The sequence below is a fragment of the Oncorhynchus tshawytscha genome, linkage group LG26 (genome assembly GCF_018296145.1).
Source record: "Oncorhynchus tshawytscha isolate Ot180627B linkage group LG26, Otsh_v2.0, whole genome shotgun sequence".
NCBI lineage: Eukaryota > Metazoa > Chordata > Actinopteri > Salmoniformes > Salmonidae > Oncorhynchus > Oncorhynchus tshawytscha.
In genome coordinates this window covers 152,316-173,563 of record NC_056454.1, presented here as the reverse complement: position 1 = coordinate 173,563, position 21,248 = coordinate 152,316, and the positions used below count along the sequence as shown (strand labels likewise).

At 41.0% G+C, this 21,248-nt stretch overlaps 1 protein-coding gene across 13 annotated transcripts in view; it reads right to left on the bottom strand.

Moving 5' to 3' along the window:
• mycbp2 (MYC binding protein 2) overlaps positions 1 to 21,248 on the bottom strand; it is a 286,672-nt gene that overhangs the window by 206,309 nt on the left and 59,115 nt on the right. For all 13 annotated transcript variants that reach the window (XM_024388610.2, XM_024388613.2, XM_024388615.2 and 10 more), the window contains exons 6-7: positions 7,817 to 8,059; positions 5,208 to 5,279 (exon numbers count right to left, since the gene is read on the bottom strand). In XM_024388610.2, coding sequence (XP_024244378.1) covers positions 5,208 to 5,279; positions 7,817 to 8,059 — 315 coding nt within the window. The remainder of the gene's footprint in view (positions 1 to 5,207; positions 5,280 to 7,816; positions 8,060 to 21,248) is intronic.

The window sequence follows — 21,248 nt, the reverse complement described above, 5'->3', positions numbered from 1 at the left end:
AAATAATATGACTGCAATTTTTTTTAACAAATATTCCAGATGCAATTTTACTTGTGATTTAGATCAAAAACTTTGTTGGAATCATATAAATAAAATGTGTATTCTGATTCTGATTGGTGTTTGGCATGACAATGAATTAAAAAAACAGATACAGTAGAAGTTGTGACAGGGTAGGAATCAAAGTGTGAATGATTTTTCCCAAATACAATGCTTTTAGTTTTAAATATTTAGGACTAACTTATTCCTTGCCACCCATTATGAAACTAACTGCAGCTCTTTGTTAAGTGTTGCAGTCCTTTCAGTTGCTGTGGTAGCTGACGGGTATAGTGTTGAGTCATCCGCATACAAAGACACACTGGCTATACTCAAGGCCAGAGGCATATTGTTTCGTAAAGATTGAAAAAGCAAGGGGCCTAGACAGCTGCCCTGGGGAATTCCTGATTCTCCCTGGATTTTGTTGGAGATGCTTCCAATAAAGAACACCCTCTGTGTTCTGTTAGACAGGTAACTCTTTATCCACAATATAGCAGGGGGTGTAAAGCCATAACACATACATTTTTCCAGCAACAGACTGATAATGTCACACTGAAGTCTAATAAACCAGCCCTCACAATCTTCTTATCATCAATTTCCCGCAGCCAACCATCAGTCATTTGTGTAAGTGCCTTGCTTGTTGAATGTCCTTACCTATAAGCATGCTTAAAATCTTGTCAATTTGTTTACTGTATCTGGACAAACAATTTTTTTCAAAAGGGTTTCATTTTTTATTTATTGAATATCCAAAACATACAATATACTTGCAGTGAAGCCGCTCAACAACTACATCATACCAGCCATCCAACAGATTTCCATTCAGAGCAACACACAGAAGCATCCAGGGTCAAAGGACAGATCTACCACCAGGCCAAAAAATGTGAACCCGAACCCTCCATGATCCCCCATAACTGTCCCTCAACCATTCGAGACACCTCCCAGTCACCCGCAAGAAGAAGAAAAAAATACAATTAATTCCATTCCCCACCCCCAAGAACCCCCCCAATGCACCATCAACCAAGAGAATGAACTAAAGAGAAAAGGAAAAGACAAGAAAACAGCAAACATTGCAAAAAAAAATAATAATACATGTAAAACAAAGGACATGAACATGACATGAACCGTAAAGGTAATAACTCCACAAACGATCTGTATTGGAGATTCAGGAAGAATTTTGTTCATTTTTCTCCATATTCCATCCAGTTTGCTTTATTTTTGTAATAGATTACATTAGATCGTTCTTGAATAAGTTCAAGTTTTTTGTTTTTCCTCTAACTTATTTTGCATCTCTGTAGTATCGTTTTTTATTGCTATCTACCTGTACTATTAGTTTATGGATTTCCCTTGTTAGTCGTGTCTCTTTAGCCAGAAACTGCTTTTTGATTATTGATGAATATTTAATTGAATGACCCCTGAAGGTAGTACATTTAAAACGGTATCCCAAACAATAAGAGGATTTGCTGAACCTATATTATACTGGAAAATTTCAGTTATAAATTACTTTGTCTTACTTTTAACTAAGTTGTCCTCCAGTAAACTTTGTAAAAAAAAAAGAAAACGTTTTTATTTTCTTTGTAATACAGTAAACTTTTAAATGCCCAATATCCCCGTCCATGTGGAAAATGTATGTGTCATGTGAATGCCAATTAGATAAGCCAATCGCAATCTCTTATTAAAACTTTTTTAATCTTTGACGCAAGAGACAAGTAGTCAAGTTGCCTGTACGTTAAAGTCCAGGACCCAATTGCACAGGGTGGGGTTGAGACCCAGGGCATCCAGCTTGATGAGCTTGGAGGGTACTATGGTGTTGAATGCTGAGCTATAGTCAATGAACAGCATTCTTACATAGGTATTCCTCTTGTCCAGATGGGATAGGGCAGTGTGATGGCGATTGCATGGTCTGTGGATCTGTTAGGGCGGTACGTAAACTGAAGTGGGTCTAGGGTGGCCGGTAAGGTGGATCCTTGACTAGTCTCTCAAAGCATGAAGACAGAAGTGAGTGCTACAGGGCGGTAGTCATTTAGTTCAGTTCTTTTTGCCTTTAGTAGCAGTGGTCAAGTGGATTATCCCCGGGCGTAGTGCAATCAATATTCTAATAGAATTTAGGTAGCCTTGTTCTCAGATTTACTTCGTTAAAATCCCCAGCTACAATAAATGCAGCCTCAGGATATATGGTTTCCAGTATACATAGAGTCCAGTGAAGTACCTTTAGGGCCATCTTGGTGTCTGCTTGAGGGGGAGCGTACACAGATGTGACGATAGCTAACGAGAATTCACTTGGAAGGTAATATGGCCGGCATTTGATTGCGAGGAATTCTAGTTCGGGTGAGCAGAAGGACTTGAGTTCCTGTATGTTGTTATGATTATGCCATGAGTCGAATACATCATGAAGCATACACTCCCACCCTTCTTCCCAGAGAGGTGTTAATCTCTGTCGGCTCGATGCATGGAGAAGCCCGGTGGCTGAAATCATTCCGACAAAATATCACGAGAAAGCCGTGTTTCCATGAAACAAAGAATGTTGCAATCTCTGATGTCTCTCTGGAAGGCAACCCTTTCTCGAACTTCGTCTACCTAGATGTCAAGAGACTGGATATTGGCAAGTAGTACACTCGGGAGCGGTGGGCGATGTGCACGTCTACAGAGCCTGACCAGGAGGCCGTGCCTTCTGCCCCTTCTGCGGTGCCGTCGTCTTGGGTCGGCTTCTGGGATTAAACAGACGCCTCAACGGTCACCTCTTCACTGTTGACATTGAGACTGGTGTTTTGCGGGTACTATTTATTGAAGCTGCCAGTTGAGGACTTGTGAGGCATCTGTTACTCAAACTAGACACTAATGTACTTGTCCTCTTGCTCAGTTGTGCACCGGGGCCTCCCACTCTTTCTATTCTGTTTAGAGCCATTTTGCACTGTTCTGTGAAGGGAGTAGTATACAGTGTTGTACGAGATCTTCAGTTTCTTGGCAATTTCTTGCATGGAATAGCTTTCATTTGTCAGAACAAGAATAGACTGACGGGTTTCAGAAGAAAGTGATTTGTTTCTTGCCATGTTGAGCCTGTAATCGAACCCACAATTGCTGATGCTCCAGAAACTCAACTGGTCTCAACGGCAGTTTTATTGCTTCTTTAAATCAGAACAGTTTTCAGCTGTGCTAACATACCTGCAAACGGGTTTTCTAATGATCAATTAGCTTTTTAAAATGATAAACTTGGATTAGCTAACAAAGTACCATTGGAACACAGGAGTGATGGTTGTTGATAATGGGCCTCTATACTCCTATGTAGATATTCCATTAAAAATCAGCCTTTTCCAGCTACCATAGTCATTTACAACATTAACAATATCAATACTGTATTTATGATAAATGCGGTGTTATTTTAATGGACAAGAAATGTGCTTTTCTTTCAAAAACAAGGACATTAAGTGATCCCAAACTTTTGAACGGCAGTGTACATTAATCAAGCATTTCACAAGTTATCCAGATACTTACTTACTGTTAGCACTTGGTGGTCTATAGCAGCTTCCCACCAGAATGGGCTTTAGATGAGGCAGATGAACCTGTAGCCATATTACTTCAACAGCATTACAAGAATGTAGTTCTGAATATAAACAGCCAAACCTCCACCTTTGGCATTTCTGTATTTTCTGTTGATCTTATAACCATGTATTGCTACCACTGTATCAAAGGTACTATCGAAGTTACTTTCAGAGAGTGTCCGAAAACATAATCTGTTAAGCTACATTGGTAAACGTGTGATATTTTTTACACTTTTCTGGGATGCTTGAATGTTTTTCTTGCTTTACTGGGAAGCTTAGCAGAGGTAGAGATGCTTGGGTTATTTATGTTAGTGCAGGGTGATCTGCACACTGGACTTCCTGCTTGGGCACACCACCCCAGTGCTAACGGTATAACTCAGCTTCATAGGCATATGACTACAGCATACAACAGCTGTAGGGTCAGCAGAGGCATTCGGGGAAGTAAGAGGGACATAAATGAGGTTACTTACATTGTGTCTTCCAACACCCCTGGGATAATGTACATTTGCTGAAGCATTATGACAACTCAGCGCCACAATGGTAGGGATTAGATGAGCTGGGCCTGGGTCATTGATAAGTCATTGTCTCAATGCAGCCTTACAATGCCGAGAAAGGATCAAGGAATGCAAATTATTTGGGTGAATCCCAGTGTTTTGAATGAAGTACAGTGAGGGAATTTTAGAGCAGATGATGTTAAACTGTAGGATATGTTTTGCCTCGTAGTGTATCCTGTTGAGTTATGGCCACCGGAGACAAAAGCGACCATTTGCACAATCATCCTCATAAGAAATTAGTCTTTCCGTAACGCTACACTACGCTATTATATTCAGTTCTGTTGCAGATGTAGGATCTTAATTTGGCAACACTGTTGTTTCTGAGAAATGTCCTGCGCTGCAGGGAATTCAGATGAGTGTTGTGATTTACATTAATTCACAGAAAGCCTGCACTAATACATGGTTATATAAACAGTATTACACTTTTCATTTTCATGTAACCAAATTATGGCCAGCTAATAGCCTAACCACCGATCAAGCAACATTAGGAACTAAATGTTCAAATCCTGATATTGCAGGATTATTTTGCTGCGACAATACTGGTCAAATTAACATCCTGCATCTGTATATAGAATACTATAATTATGTGATCTTGCAGACATTGATTCAGATCTGATCTAACTTTACAAAACGGGCACCATTCACCAGAGTTGCCTGTTCTCTGAGCTGCCGAACGAGTAAAGAGGCGTAAAGTAGACAATCCCGCACAAGCAAAAATTTCAGACCTTAAGCTGTAGGGAAAAGAGATCCAGAAGTTGGATCCGCAGGAACTCCATAGAAACAAACAGTGCCTCATCAATAAATGTAATTTTGGGGGTAAAAACCTATTCCTTCCTAACCCCTAAAGGGATTCAGTAGGAGCAGAATCGTTATCAACTTAAGCATTTACTGCATACAGATCAGCAACCATGCTTATTGGGTCAAATAGGGGGTGATACAAATCTATGCAGTCAGCCAACAGCATTGTACGACTATAAGACAACCATAACTAGTGATGAAATAGAATTCCAAGTTCCCTAGTCTTTAATGTTTTCGTCATGTGGAATCAAAATTAAGATTAACACAAAAATTGAAGTTAAATTACCTGAGCGAAGCCCAACCATGATCTCTTCTCCATCCAATTCCTGAAGCATGATGTGGAATTATACACGTGGCCCTGGAATACACACACTGATCCAATGTTAGAGTGCAATCCCAAACGCATAGCCAAATGTTCCCTTTCCAGATGATTCGATATGTACAGTTCATTCGGAAAGTATTCCGACTCAACGTTTTACGCTACATTTTTTTTTCAACTTTATTTAACCAGGTAGGCTAGTTGAGAACAAGTTCTCATTTACAACTGCGACCTGACCAAGATAAAGCAAAGCAGTGTAGAAGCCGACTAGAGCATACAGGTCGCAGTGGTGGGTGGTATATGGGGCTTTGGTGACAAAACGGATGGCACTGTGATAGAATGTAGTCTATCACAGTATTATTCTAAAATGTATTAAATCGGTTTTTCCCCCTCATCAATCTACACACAATACCCCATAATGACAAAGCACAAACACCTTTTTTTTTAAATTAAAAATAAAATAGTATTCAGAGCCTTTGCTCAGTAAATTATTGAAGCATCTCTGCCAGCGATTACAGCCTAGAGTCTTCTTGCGTATGACGCTACAAGCTTGGCACACATGTATTTGGGGAGCTTTTCCCATTCTTCTCTGCAGATCCTCTCAAGCTCTGTCAGGTTGGATGGGGACCGTCGCTGCACAGCTATTTTCAGGTCTCTTCAGAGATGTTCGATGGGGTTCGGGCTCTGGCTGGGTCACTCAAGGACATTGAGACTTGTCCCGAAGCCACTCCTGCGTTGTCTTGACTGTGTGCTTAGGGTCGTTGTCCTGTTGGAACGTGAACCTTCGCCCCAGTCGAGATCATGAGAACTCTGGAGCAGGTTTTCATTAAGGATCTCTGTACTTTGCTCCATTCATCGTTCCCTCAATCATGACTAGTTTCCCAGTCCCTGCCGCTGAAAAACATCCCCACAGCATGATACTGCCACAAACATGTTTCACCATAAGGATGGTGCCAGGTTTCCTCCAGATGTGACACTTGGCATTCAGGCCAAACAGTTCGATCTTGGTTTCATCAGACCATTGACTCGTGTCTCATGTTCTGAGAGTCCTTTAAGTGCCTTTTGGCAAACGCCAAGTGGGCTGTCATGTGCCTTTTACTGAGGAGTGGCTTCCATCTGGCCACTTCAATAAAAGGCCTGATTGGTGGAGAGCAGCAGGGATGGTTGTCCTTCTGGAAGGTTCTCCCATCTATGCAGAGGAACTCTGGAGCTCTGTTAGAGGGACCTTCGGGTTCTTGCTCACCTCCCTGCAAGGCCCTTCTCCCCCGATTGCTCAGTTTGGCCGGGCGGCCAGCTCTAGGAAGAGTCTTGATGGTTCAAAATTCTTCCATTTAAGAAGAGGCCACTGTGTGCTTGGGGAACTTATATTATCAAATAAATTCTCTGTGTGTAATCATTTAATGAATCATGGAATTGTAATTAATAGGAAGTCGGGGCACCACGGGAAAATGTTTATAGAGTTGCAATTTCCCAAATGTAACTCTTCAGGTATTTTATTATCTTATCAATTACAGTCTTCTATTAATGTATTATTACATCAGTCTCATTCCTGAGCTTTGCAAACACTTGGATATCAGCACGATACCTAGCATCATAAATCATCGATATTCAAATTAGCTTAATTATTGATTTACTAACTAACTAATCAATCACAGAACTACACACACAGACTAGTTATTCATTGGTTACTGACATGATACACTGAAAAGTCCCTAGTGGGCTAAGCCAATATGACGGCTTGGTCGACAAAGTAAAGGGGTGGGGCCAGCTCAAGAAGTGGGTGGACCCCATAAAAACACTACACTCATGGAAATGCTTATACTTTGAACATGAACAACCGCTCATTCGACAATAAATTGCAATTTACTTTTTGTGTAATACTTTCAACCCTTTTTCATGATGTCCAATTGGTAGTTAGTCTTGGAACCCCTGACCGAATCACAGTGACAAGCAGGAACACCAGTAGCCATAACAAACCGACTACAACAAAGTCTAGAACTGAACGGTAAAGGAGGTCACCAATGCCATATTTCTGCTCATTGATTAATGAGTAGCTTTAAGACCGCAGTACATTATTGATTAACACACACACACACACAAATAATATATACACAGTTTGGGGTTAGGTGAGGAGCAGGGTCACAGTTGAAGTCAGAAGTTTACATACATTTATTTTTCAACTACTAGTTTTGGCAAGTTGGTTAGGACATCTATTTTGTGCATGACACAAGTCATTTTTCCAACAATTGTTTACAGACAGATTATTTCACTTATAATTCACTGTACCAATTCCAGTGGGTCAGAAGTTTACAAACACTAAGTTGACTGCTTTTAAACAGCTTGGAAAATTCCAGAAAATGTAATGGCTTTAGAAGCTTCTGACAGGATCATTGACATCATTTGAGTCAATTGGAGGTGTACCTGTGGATGTATTTCAAGGCGTGCCTCTTTGCTTGACGTCATGTGTATCTTGTATGCTCATGGATTAGTTTGTATTGACTGCTATAGGAGTGTAATAAATCACACTTGAAAAAAGCACTCAAGTAGACACCAACATGTCATCCCACCCTACCTACCCTGACGGTGCCACTGTAGCCGGAGCCCACTTTGTAGAGGCCATCCTTGCAGAGCAGGTAGAGGAAAGAGCCGTCGGTCTGCAGCAGGCAGCGCTCAGCCTCATTGACGGTCACCTCCTTCAGTACCCACTTGTTCATCAGTGCCGCCCGCTTGATGCCGTTGCCGAACCAATCTTGGATCTGGATCTTGCCCACCAGCACGGCCTGCACGCTCCTCTGTAGCGCGTTCAGAATGGTCGGCACCTGGGACGAAGATGAGGGAAGAATAAAGATGAAGAATTAAGAATTCATGGAAATTAACTAGAAGAGAAAATGAAAGGACCGTTTTGGCTGCTTTAAGTGTGGAGTGTTTTGTAGAAAGGTCTGGTTTGAAATCAGGGCTCCAGAGTGCGACTATTTTAGGGTTGTCTCCCCCAAAAATGTATCTTGGTCGACCAAGAGTCGTCTGTTCTTTCGACCAATCGATTGGTCTGCATTGTTAAACGTGTATTTTTCCATATATTCACACATCCTGTGTTTAATCAATTCAACTAAAGTCAGCAAAAAAAGAATGTTCCACAGACATGTGACTAAACAGAAATGGAATAATGTGTCCCTGAACAAACGGGAGGGTCAAAACCAAAAGTAACAGTCAGTATCTGGTGTGGCCACCAGCTGCATTAAGTACTGCAGTGAGTCTCCTTCTCATGGACTGCACCAGATTTGCCAGTTCTTGCTGTGATGTTACCCCACTCTTCCTCCAAGGCCCCTGCAAGTTCCCGGGACATTTCTGGGGGGAAATGGCCCTAACCCTCACCCTCCAATCCAACAGGCCCCAGATGTGCTCAATGGGATTGAGACCCGGGCTCTTCTCTGGCCATGGCAGAACACTAACATTCCTGTCGTGCAGAAAGTCACGCACAGAACGAGCAGTATGGCTGGTGGCATTGTCATGCTGGAGGGTCATGTCAGGACGAGCCTGCAAGAAGGGTACCACATGAGGGAGGAGGATGTCTTCCCTGTAATACACAGCGTTGAGATTGCCTGCAATGACAACAAGCTCAGTCTGATGATGCTATGACACACCACCCCAGACCATGACAGACACTCCACCTCCAAATCCATCCCGCTCGAGAGTACAGGCCTCGGTGTAACGCTCATTCCTTCAACGATAAACGTGAATCCGACCATCACCCCTGGTGAGAGAAAACTGCGACTCGTCGGTGAAGAGAACTTTTTGCCAGTCCTGTCTGGTCCAGCGACGGTGGGTTTGTGCCCATAGGGGGTGATGTCTGGTGAGGACCTGCCTTACAACAGGCCTACAAGCCCTCAGTCCAGCCTCTCTCAGCCTATTGCGGACAGTCTGAGCACTGATGGAGGGATTGTGCATTCCTGCTGTAACTCGGGCAGTTTTTGTTGCCATCCTGTACCTGTCCCACAGGTATGATGTTCGGATGTAATGATCCTGTGCAGGTGTTGTTACACGTGGTCTGCCACTGCGAGGACGATCAGCTGTGCGTCTTGTCTCCCTGTAGCGCTGTCTTAGGCATCTCACAGTATGGTATTGCAATTTATTGCCCTGGCCACATCTGCAGTCCTCATGCCTCGTTGCAGCATGCCTAAGGCACGTTCACGCAGATGAGCAGGGACCCTGGTTATCTTTGTTTTGGTGTTTTTCAGAGTCAGTAGAAAGGCCTCTTTAGTGTCCTGAGTTTTCATAAGTGACCTTAATTGCCTACCGTTTGAGCTGTTAGCGTCTTAACGACCGTTCCACAGGTGCATGTTCATTCATTGTTTACAGTTCATTGAACAAGCATGAGAAACAATGTTTAAACCCTTTACAATGAAGATCAAGTTACTTGGATTTTTACGAATGATCTTTTAAAGATATGGGCCTGAAAAAGGGATTTTTTTTTGTTGCAGAGTTTATATTCACTGAGCTTGTCTATTGCTTTAAGCACACAGTTTGATTAAATAATTAAGACGCACAAATGACGAGAGGGACTCCGAACAGAAATGAATTTGATTGTGCTGGGCCAGACTCAGACTTTGTGTCGCTCTCTCCTCCCTGCTGCAGCAACCACCACAGATCAAAGTGTTTATTCCTCTGTCCGTGCTGCTGAAGCTACAACATAATTACAGCCATTTCACTTTCTCCCTCGTATTTTACCAGGTAAGTTGACTGTGGACACATTCTCATTAACAGCAACGACCTGGGGAATAGTTACATGGGAGAAAAGGGTGGATGAACGATCCAATTGTAAGCTGGAGATGATTTGGTGACCGTGATGGTATGAGGGACAGATTTTGTAATTTAGCCAGGACACCGGGATTTTATTTTACCTTTATTTAACCAGGTAGGCAAGTTGAGAACAAGTTCTCATTTACAATTGCGACCTGGCCAAGATAAAGCAAAGCAGTTCGACACATACAATGACAGAGTAACACATGGAGTAAAACAAACATACAGTCAATAATACAGTATAAACAAGTCTATTTACGATGTGAGCAAATGAGGCGAGATAAGGGAGGTAAAGGCAAAAAAAGGCCATGGTGGCAAAGTAAATACAATATAGCAAGTAAAACACTGGAATGGTAAATTTGCAGTGGAAGAATGTACAAAGTAGAAATACAAATAATGGGGTGCAAAGAAGCAAAATAAATAAATAAAATAAAAACAGTAGGGAAAGAGGTAGTTGTTTGGGCTAAATTATAGGTGGGCTATGTACAGGTGCAGTAATCTGTGAGCTGCTCTGACAGTTGGTGCTTAAAGCTAGTGAGGGAGATAAGTGTTTCCAGTTTCAGACATTTTTGTAGTTCGTTCCAGTCATTGGCAGCAGAGCACTGGAAGGAAAGGCAGACAAAGAAAGAATTGGTTTTGGGGGTGACCAGAGAGATATACCTGCTGGAGCGCGTGCTACAGGTGGGTGATGCTATGGTCACCAGCGAGCTGAGATAAGGGGGGACTTTACCTAGCAGGGTCTTGTAGATGACATGGAGTCAGTGGGTTTGGCGATGAGTATGAAGCGAGGGCCAGCCAACGAGAGCGTACAGGTCGCAATGGTGGGTAGTATATGCAGCTTTGGTGACAAAACAGATTGCACTGTGAGTATGGTATTGGAGGCTATTTTGTAAATGACATGGGATTAACGGGATTAACACCCTACTCTTACGTTAAGTGCCATAGGATCTTTAGTGACCACAGAGTCAGGACACCCGTTTAACGTCCCATCGGCAAGATGCCCTGGGGCATTGGGATATTTTTTTGTATTTTTTAATTGACCAGAGGAACAACAACACCACTTCCAGCAGCATCTTGTCTCCCATCCAGGGACTGACCAGGTCCAACCAATCTTAGCTTCAGAGGCAAGACAGCAGGTGGATGCAGGGTGGTACGGAGCTGAGTGAAAAGTTCTGTAACCAAAATCCTTCATTTGCTTAGGAAAAACATTCCCTATTCCTAAAACCCGTGCTCTCTTTAAATGACACAGCTGTAGGCCTAAGAGTCCTGTTTACTATAGACGTTTTAGCGTACTTATTGGCATAAAGAACTACTACAATATACAGTAAGTATATCAATCAATGATTCATCTGTGCATGTCATCACACAGCATACAAATCATCCATGTCTTTAAATACAGTCAAGCATTTTAGTTTTAAAAAACTAAATAAAGGAAGCATTTAATTAAACAATGAATAAACCGCAACATCTCGGCTACAGCGATTGAATTCACAAATGCAGTTGACTGTTTTAAATATTGGCTGTACTAGAGACTAAAACATTTGGTATTAATGTTCCTTAATATTATGGTGTTTTTATTAGAGGTAGAACGATTCATCGGAATGGCCGATTAATTAGGGCCGATTTCAAGTTTTCATAACAATCAGAAATCAGTATTTTTGGACACCTATTTGGCCGTTTATTTTTATTTTTTTTAAATACCTTTATTTAACTAGGCAGGTTCTAGTTAAATTCTTATTTTCAATGATGGCCTAGGAACGGTGGGTTAACTGCCTTGTTCAGGGCCAGAACGACAGATTTTAACCTTGTCAGCTTGAGGGATTCAATCTTACAGTTAACTAGTCCAACGCTCTAACCACCTGCCTCTCATTGCACTCCACGAGGAGACTGCCTGTTACGGGAATGCAGTAAGTCAAGGTAAGTTGCTAACTAGCATTAAACATATCATCTTATAAAAAACAATCAATCATAATCACTAGTTAACTACACAGTTGATGATATTACTAGTTTATCTAGCGTGTCCTGCGTTGCATATAATCGATGCGTATCGTTGCTCCAATGTGAACCTAACCATAAACATCAATGCCTTTCTTAAAATCAATACACAGAAGTAGATATTTTTAAACCTGCATATTTAGCTAAAAGAAAGCCAGGTTAGCAGGCAATATTAACCGGGTGAAATTGCAACTGTTTGAGCTGCCTAATTTGCCAGACTTTTACGTAATTATGACATAACATTGAAGGTTGTGCAATGTAAGAGGAATATTTAGACTTAAGAATGCCACCCGTTAGATAAAATACGAAACGGTTCCGTATTTCACTGAAACAATAAACGTCTTATTTTCGAGATGATAGTTTCCGGATTCAACCATATTAATAACCTAAGGCTCATATTTCTGTATGTTATCATGTTATACCGAAGTCTATGATTTGATAGAGCAGTCTGACTGAGCGATGGTAGGCAACAGCAGGCTCGTAAGCATTCATTCAAACAACACTTTCGTGCAATTGCCAGCAACTGTTTATGACTTCAAGCCTATCAACTCCCGAGATTAGGCTGGTGTAACCGATGTGAAATGGCTAGTTAGTTAGCGGGGTGCGCGCTAAAAGCATTTCAAACGTCACTCGCTCTGAGACTTGGAGTAGTTGTTCCCCTTGCTCTGCAAGGGCCACAGCTTTTGAGGAGCGATGGGTAACGCTGCTTCGAGGGTGGCTGTTGTCGTTGTGTTGCTGGTTCGAGCCCAGGTAGGAGCGAGGAGAGGGACAGAAGCTATTCTGTTACACTGGCAATACTAAAGTGCCTATAAGAACATCCCATAGTCAAAGGTTAATGAAATACAAATGGTATAGAGAGAAATAGCCCTATAATAACTACAACCTAAAACTTCTTACCTGGGAATATTGAAGAATCATGTCAAAAGGAACCACCAGCTTTCATATGTTGTCATGTTCTGATAAAGGAACTGAAACGTTAGCTTTCTTACATGGCACATATTGCACTTTTACTTTCTTCTCCAACACTTTGTTTTTGCATTATTTAAACCAAATTGAACATGTTTCATTATTTAGTTGAAGCTAAATTGATTTTATTGATGTATTATATTAAGTTAAAATAAGTGTTCCTTCAGTATTGTTGTAATTGTCATTATTACAGATAAAATAAAAACCGTCAGGTTAATCGGTATCGGCTTTTTTTGGCCCTCCAATAATCGGTATCGGTATTGAAAAATCATAATCGGTCGACCTCTAGTTTCTATTCCAATAAAAACAAAAATGCATTTTTACAGTAGCCTATGTAGGCCTCAGGGCTCTCTGTGTATTTTTAATGGCCAGCCATGCTGCCCTGTACAGAGCCAATAGCGATTTCCCAAGTCCCTTTTTGTGGCACCTGACCACACTACTGAACAGTAGTCTAGGTGCGACAAAACTAGGGCCTGTAGGACCTGCCTTGTTGATAGTGTAATAAGGAAGAGCAGCACTTCATTATGGACAGACTTCTCCCCATCTTAGCTACTGTTGTATCAATATGTATTGACCATGACAGTTTACAATCCAGGGTTACTCCAAGTAGTTCAGTGACCTCAAACTGCTAAATTTCCACATGATTCATTACAAGATGAAGTTGAGGTTTAGGGTTTAGTGAATGAATGGTCTCAAATACAATGCTTTAGTTTTGGAAATTGTATCCAATTGGTAGTTACACTCTTGTCCGTACAGGAGTTGCAGAGGTGGGACTCGTGAGAGCGGAAGAGCAGTGCGTCCTCAGAAACACAACCCAGCCAAGCCGCACTGCTTCTTGACACAATGCCCACTTAACCCGGAAGCCAGCCGCACCAATGTGTTGGAAGAAACACCGTACACCTGGCGACCGTGTCAGTGGTTTGGGATTAGTGGGACTATCATTTGTTTTTCAACAGGACTATGACACAACACACCTCCTGGCTGTGTAAAGGCTATTTGACCAAGAAAGGGAGTGATTGAGTGCTGCATCAGATGACCTGGCCTCCACAATTCCCGACCTCAACCAAATTGAGATGGTTTGGGATGTGTCAGACCGCAGAGTGAAGGAAAAGCGGCCAACAAGTGCTCAGCATGTGTGAGAACTCCTTCAAGACTGTTGGAAAAGCATTCCAGGTGAAGCTGGTTGAGAGAATGCAAATGGTGGCTACTTTGAAGAATCTCAAATATAAAATATATTTGGATTTGTTTAACACTTTTTTTGGTTACTACATGATTCCATGTGTGTTATTTATTCACCTGGAATGCTTTGGGGCGGCAGGTAGCCTAGTGATTAGAGTGTTGGGCCAGTAACCGAAAGGTTGCTAGGTCGAATCCCCGAGTTGACGAGGTAGAAATTTGTCGTTCTGCCCCTGAACAAGGCAGTTAACCCACTGTTCCTAGGCCGTCATTGTAAATAAGAATTTGTTTTAACTGACTTGCCAAGTTAAATAACATTTCATAGTTTTGATATCTTCACTATTATTCTACAATGTATAAAATAGTAAAAATAAAGAAAAACCCTTGAATGTTCTAAAACTTTTGACCGGTAGTGTATCGGGCTCTCCAGGCAGGCTCAAGCAAATACTCAAGTATTTGGAAAAAAATAAGTACTATTTAAACACAGCTCTGTGGCCCTGCTAAACATTTAGTCCGGGTAGCTATTGGTTAACTATTTTACTATCTGCATTGACCCTTTTTGAACTAACTCTTTTGACTCATCATATACGCTGTTGTTACTGTTTGTCTATCCTGATGCCTAGTCACTTTATCCCTACTTATATGTACATATTTACCTCAATTACCTCGTACCCCTGCATATCGTATAAAGCCAAGTTATAATTCCTCATTGTGTATTTATTCCTTATTATTTTTCTATTGTTTCTCTTTTTCTCTCTCTGTTGTTAGGAAGGAGCTGCAAGTAAGATGTTAGTTTACGAAACGTGTAAAATGTGATTTGTAGCCGATGTGAAATGGATAGCTAGTTTGAGGTGCACGCTAGTAGCATTCACTTGGCGACTTCATCCCTTCATCCCTCAGACGGATTTTATGGAGCGATAGCTAACAATGATTCATGTGTGACAGTTGTTGATGTTTAATTTATTCCTTATTTTACCTGGTGAGTTGACAGAATACATTCTCATTTACAGCAACGACCTGGGGAAAGATACAAAACATAGTAGAAATACATAGATAACATTCATTTTTAAGGAAGCAAAAAAATATAAAACAATGAAGAAAATTCAAAAATGATGCATAGAATCATAAGAAACAAACACATTCTTCCTTGAAAAGGTCCTCACACAGATGTGTTCAGTGTCCCTAGTTCATGCACAGGTTGGGGCAAGGATTGGGATAGAAATAACGCTCTGCCAGGAAGTCTTGTTTAGTGTTGATTGTGCATAGGTGTGGGCAATTAGGGATCTTTGTAGTGGCGATACAGACCTTTGGTGTTATTATACTTTTGAAAAACAATTAGCTGGGAAAACTTACCTATTAAGCCTAATTCTATATTTTTTATTTATTTATAATAACTTTACTGTTTAATGTTTCAACCAATTCATCTGCATGTTTTATTCCGAAGTTATTGACAGTGTGTAAGTTCCCACTAGTGGCCAATTTCAGAGCTGCAACAAAACTTGTGTTGAGGCGACCAGCAGATAAAGTCTTTTGAATTTTTTTCTGAACTATCGTCATACTTTATGTAAGATTGAGAGTCATGTGCTGATATGCACATTATAGCATATTTCATTGCATTAATTACTATTTCTTGCCAATTTGAAATATGGGTTTTTCATGCTAGCAGCTAGCATGCCACAGTCACACAGTAACATAACTTGGTGAACTAGTTTGAGGCATTCACAGCTTACATTTTTTTATGCATCGTCTTATTTTACTGTTAAATTAACCTTTGTACACTGAGTGTACAAAATATTACGAACACCTGCTCTTTCCATGACAGACTGACCAGGTGAATACAGGTGAAAGCTATGATCCCTTATGTCACTTGTTAAATCTACTTCAATCAGTGTAGAAGGGGAGGAGACAAACTGCTGGGCCTCGATGGAACCCACCTTCAAACTAATGAGCAGTCATTTTGACTGCAACAATCAAACGGTGTAATTAATCAATTTCATATACAGTGGGGAGAACAAGTATTTGATACACTGCCGATTGTGCAGGTTTTCCTACTTACAAACCATGTAGAGGTCTGTAATTTTTATCACAGTTTGGAAGCACATCAGTGCACTGTTGAATTGGAGCCTTTTCCTAGACCATGTTCCTGTGTGCATAATAGCAAGATTAACCAACATATTGGTGTTGAGAACAATGCCGGAGGCAGCAGCGGAATGAGGAAATTTGAAAAATGCCTTTGCCTTATTGTCTACGAAAAGTGAGGAGAGAGGAAACCTGAACTTAATTAGGCCTATAATCAATAACCTAACTGTTAAATGTGCATCGCTTTTTAAAACATCGATGTATTTTCAAAAATAAGACCAATCCTACTTCTGTTGCCTGTTTGAGTGTTTGTTTAACAGTGCAGTTAGATAGCAATAATTTAAGCTGTCTGCCAATATCAGATATGTCTATGTCCTGGGAAATGTTCTTGTTACTTACAACCTCATGCAAATTGCCTACGTTAGCTCAACGTCCAGCAGGGGACCCACCGATTCTTAAGTTTTAAAGAGCCATCTAATATTAGACAATTATGTGACTCGATTCAGGAAACTAGGTGTATGTCACAGCAAGTCACAACTTCACAGGAGAGCCGTTTGAAAGTAAAAAATGTTTTTTTTTATCAAAATGCGTTTTTTGGCTGAAATGCCTTCTTGACTATGTGAACTTTCATGTGCCTTAATAACAAACTTGTATCCCATCAGTAAATACAATTGTTAGTTAAGCCACAGAGAAAGCGAGCAACCTTCCCACTAGCCAGGATTGGCTGAGATGAGTGGGCTGGACATGCCGAGAGAGGAGTTCGGATTGGTCTTCCATAGAAGCTTGTCAGTCTGTGTGGATAATTCTGCCGAACTCGGCTTTTTAAAAAAACTTTGTGGAGGATCAAGTTTTGAAATGAGTGGAATTAGAGTATGATAGCTAAAGAGATGGAGAAAACACCTGTCTCCGGATTACGTCTTCAAGCTAAGGGCTACCGTGGCATGACATTCCTGAAAGGGAGACGTGTCCATGCACGATGATGTATATAGGTAAGATAGCTAGTTACCTTTTCTGATATTACACGTTTTCTAATTTTGACAAAGTGGTTTCATTTCAAGCTAAAGTCTACTGTTAGCCAGCTAGCTGTTTCCAGAGCCGTTTGCTGTTCTAGTTAGCTAACATTAAACATGGTTGGTTAGCTCCCAGCACTGTGGCACTCTTCATTGTTGTTTAACTAGCTAACGTTAGCTGGCTGGCTCATTAGCTAATGTTGTGACATGTGTGTACTTACACTTTGTTTACCAAGCTAGCTATACGTCTTATGCTAAAGTGTACTGTTAGCTACCTAGCTAGCAAATGTTAGCTGTTAGCTTATTAGTTTCCCAGAGCAGTGTGCTGTTCAAGTTAGCCTAATGTTAGCTAGCTAACATTGAACATGGTTGGTTAGCTCCTATTGTTGACACTGCTCATTGTTTAACTAGCTAATATGGCCGGTGTCAGTAAACGTCTGCAAAAAAAGCTTAATGAAATTGTTGCCAGCAGAGCTGATTCGGCTGTTTTCATGCTATCCAGACGTAAACAATTCACCGGCCAGAGCGTCAAATGGGCTCTTTAAGAGAGAAACAAGATTGGTGGGGCTAATGCTGAATGGGTGTAGACAAAGAAGAGCTCTTCACTAGATAGCAAAACATTCAAAAGGCGATTTTACAAGTTGATCAACTTTCAAAGCAGAAATACTTTCCCATTGTTCCTCAAATGCAATGTATGCTATACCATTTTGTAGCTCTGAGTCTACTTCTTTCTAATGTAAAAAAAACACTATTTCAAATGTTGCTACATAAGACCGAATCCAGGTGGTGAGTCACACTGGCTTCTCCCTGAATCCACACATCCATCTGTAGGTGACTCTTTATCCACTGTGTCTGGTCGCAGGCTCACAGCTGGCTTCTCCCTGAAACCATACATCATTCTGAAGGTGACACTATAATTTGGAACCACACAATTACCAGGTGGACAGTAGACCTCTAAAAGCAATAGAGGAAATCAACAAGATCCACAAGCTGGCAGCTGATTTACTTGCATGACGCAGGACTCGATAGGAGAGAGTGACTGAAACATTCACACCTCCATTAATTTAGACAAGGATAGTCTAATAGCTCAGCTAGGTGTGAACAATCCCCCAATTTGTGCCACAGTTTAGACTACCGATAGATGCTGCGGGTCAGTCAGAGTTGAGTCCGATTGTAAAGTGTAGCTTAATGCCAAAAAAGGGACAACTTGCAATGTTCCGATGCTTAAGTACTATAAAGTTGTAAATTTCTAACTCAATATCAAGCAATGCGTCTTTAACTCTGCATTATAATACAACTTATTTTTAACGAAAGCCAGGAATGAGTAGAGTGATGTTCCTGCTTCTGTTGCCTATTTCAGTGTTTATTTAATATCCTACCGATTCTGTAATCACCAAACCTCATGCAACAGGAAAAGGTCAAATAAAGCAATTTCACAAATCCGTCTGCTTTTAAACTTTGCTATGGGAGTGACAAAATGTATTACAATTAAGGTTGCACATTTTGGGGAATATTCAGAGGTGGAAACTTTCCGTGAGAATATATGGGAATTAGAGGGGAATATATACAAATTAATACCATTTAAATATAGATGTTTTTTGTATTGGATATATTTACAATATATGGAAAAAGAAACCTTATAAGTAGACATCATTAAATCCTTACAATATGAATAAAAAAACAATTTAGTCACGAATTGAACTTGAATTAAATGAGTTGACTCTTCACATTGGATGATTTCACTGAACAACAAAAGAGAAAATTGAATGATCCATCGCATCTCCCAAAAACGTTATCAACATACGTTGTTTTGCGAAAGCATTCACCCTCCTTTGGCATTTTTCCTATTTTGTTGTCTTACCACCTGGAATTAAAATATATTTATTACACAACATGCCTACCACTTTGAAGACGCAAAATTTTGAAACAAACAAGAAATAAGACAAACTGAAAACTTGAGCGTGCTTAACTTTGGTTGTCTTCCACTCAGGCGTCCATGGCTTCTCCCTGGACGTCAATGTCCACCTTTTGAACATCAGGCTCTGAGGCCTCAGCTTGACTGTCACTTTCCAACCTTGTTGAGGATGGCTCATTGTCAGGCTCAAAAAGACTCAAATTTGCCCAGATAGCCACCAATTTTTCAACCCTTGTATTGGTCGGCCTGTTGTGTGTGCGTTCCCAAACAAGGACTAATTGTGCTTCATGGCGGCTGATGTTGGTGGGATTTGGAGGATGATGTAGGCAACGGGAAAGAGCCTCAGATCCACAAAGTCCCTTCCACCAGGTGGCTGATGAGATATGTTGGCACGACTGTCATATTGCGTCTCCATCCCAAAGCCCTTGCTTGGAAGTGTACGTCGCTAGACTGCCAAGAACCTTTCCCTCATCCAGGCGAGACACAGCAGTGATGACACCATAGGCTTTGTTGGTCTCTGCGCGAGACAGGATGCTCTTGCCAGCATACTTGGGGTTCAACATGTACGCTGCGACGTGTATGGGCTTCAGGCTTCAGAAGTCTTCGCTTTTTGATGCTCCAAAACTGCAGTTTTGACATACAACAGTGAAGTGGGCAGGGCTGTATGGATTTCTTCTCTTACATCTGCAAGCAGAGTCTTGCAGAGTTTCAGGCTGCTTACCAATCTCTCCCAAAATGCATGATACAAGAAATTGTTAACTAGTTAGAAAGGATTTAAACACACTTTGCTGTAGGCTACTATTTACTAGTTAACAAAAAAATCATGCATGTCATAAAATATATTCCCCCCATCCAATATTGTAATAAAAACATACCTGAAAGCATGTAGTCCTTGGCTCAGACAGTTTAGTAGTGTGGGCTCAATAGCATCTCATTAGGTTCACTAGGTTCACTGTTATAAGATATGTTTTTGATGAATTTAAGCAAAATTCCCAAAATTCCAGTGTAACATCTTATGGAAATTGTCATGAAAAATTCCAGAAATTTACCAAAATGTACCCTTTGCAAACCCTAATTACAATTGAATTTGAATTAACTGAATGATGAGGATGAAGAAGAGTGACAATTTAAAACAATGCTCTTCCTCTGTCTAGCGTGCACACTTTTCTACATTGTCAGAAGAAGCTGTAGCTGGACAATGGAAGACGCATAGACGCATATACAGTATTTGTTCATAAAATAATTAACTCTTTCAAAATGCAGATGTTTATTTCAACTACATCTCAGTTACATTTAAGTTGCACTTCCCCCCAGCTCCACGACCACGGGTAAAACCTTGCTGAGACGATCAATGTATTTGTTGCGTTGTTGTATCGTCAGTTTCTCAATCCAAAACGGCAGGCAGCATTGGCGGAGAGTCAGATGGAGAAGGATGCGTTGTGTCTGAGATGTGGTGTGGGTGAACGGATGATCTCTGCATGTGAATTTTCCACCGTAAAGCATAGAGTTGGTGGTGTTATGGTGTGGGGGTGCTTTGCTGGTGACACTGTCTGTGATTTATTTAGAATTCAAGGCACACTTAACCAGCATGGCTACTACAGCATTCTGCAGTGATACGCCATCCCATCTGGTTTGCGCTTTGTGGGACTATCATTTGTTTTCAACAGGACAATGATCCAACACACCTCCAGGCTGTGAAGGGCTATTTGACCATGAAGGAGAGTAATGAGTGCTGCATCAGATGACCTGGCCTCCACAATCCCCCGATCTCAACCAAATTGCTATGGTTTGGGATGATGGATTGATTCCATATGGAACGCATGGACCAGTTTGGATGAATGTGTTATTTCATAGTTGATGTCTTCACTATTATTATACAATGTAGAAAATAGAAAAAGAAAAGAAAAACCTTTGAAGGAGTAGGCATTCTAAAACTTTTGACCGGTAGTGTAGGTCGCCTAATCTATCTGGATGAGGGGGCGGGGTCGTACTTCTAGGATGCGTGTGTTGTCTCACCTATATGGGGTGCTATGGGTAGGTATAGTCTATGTCTAACCTGTGTGAGTTGTG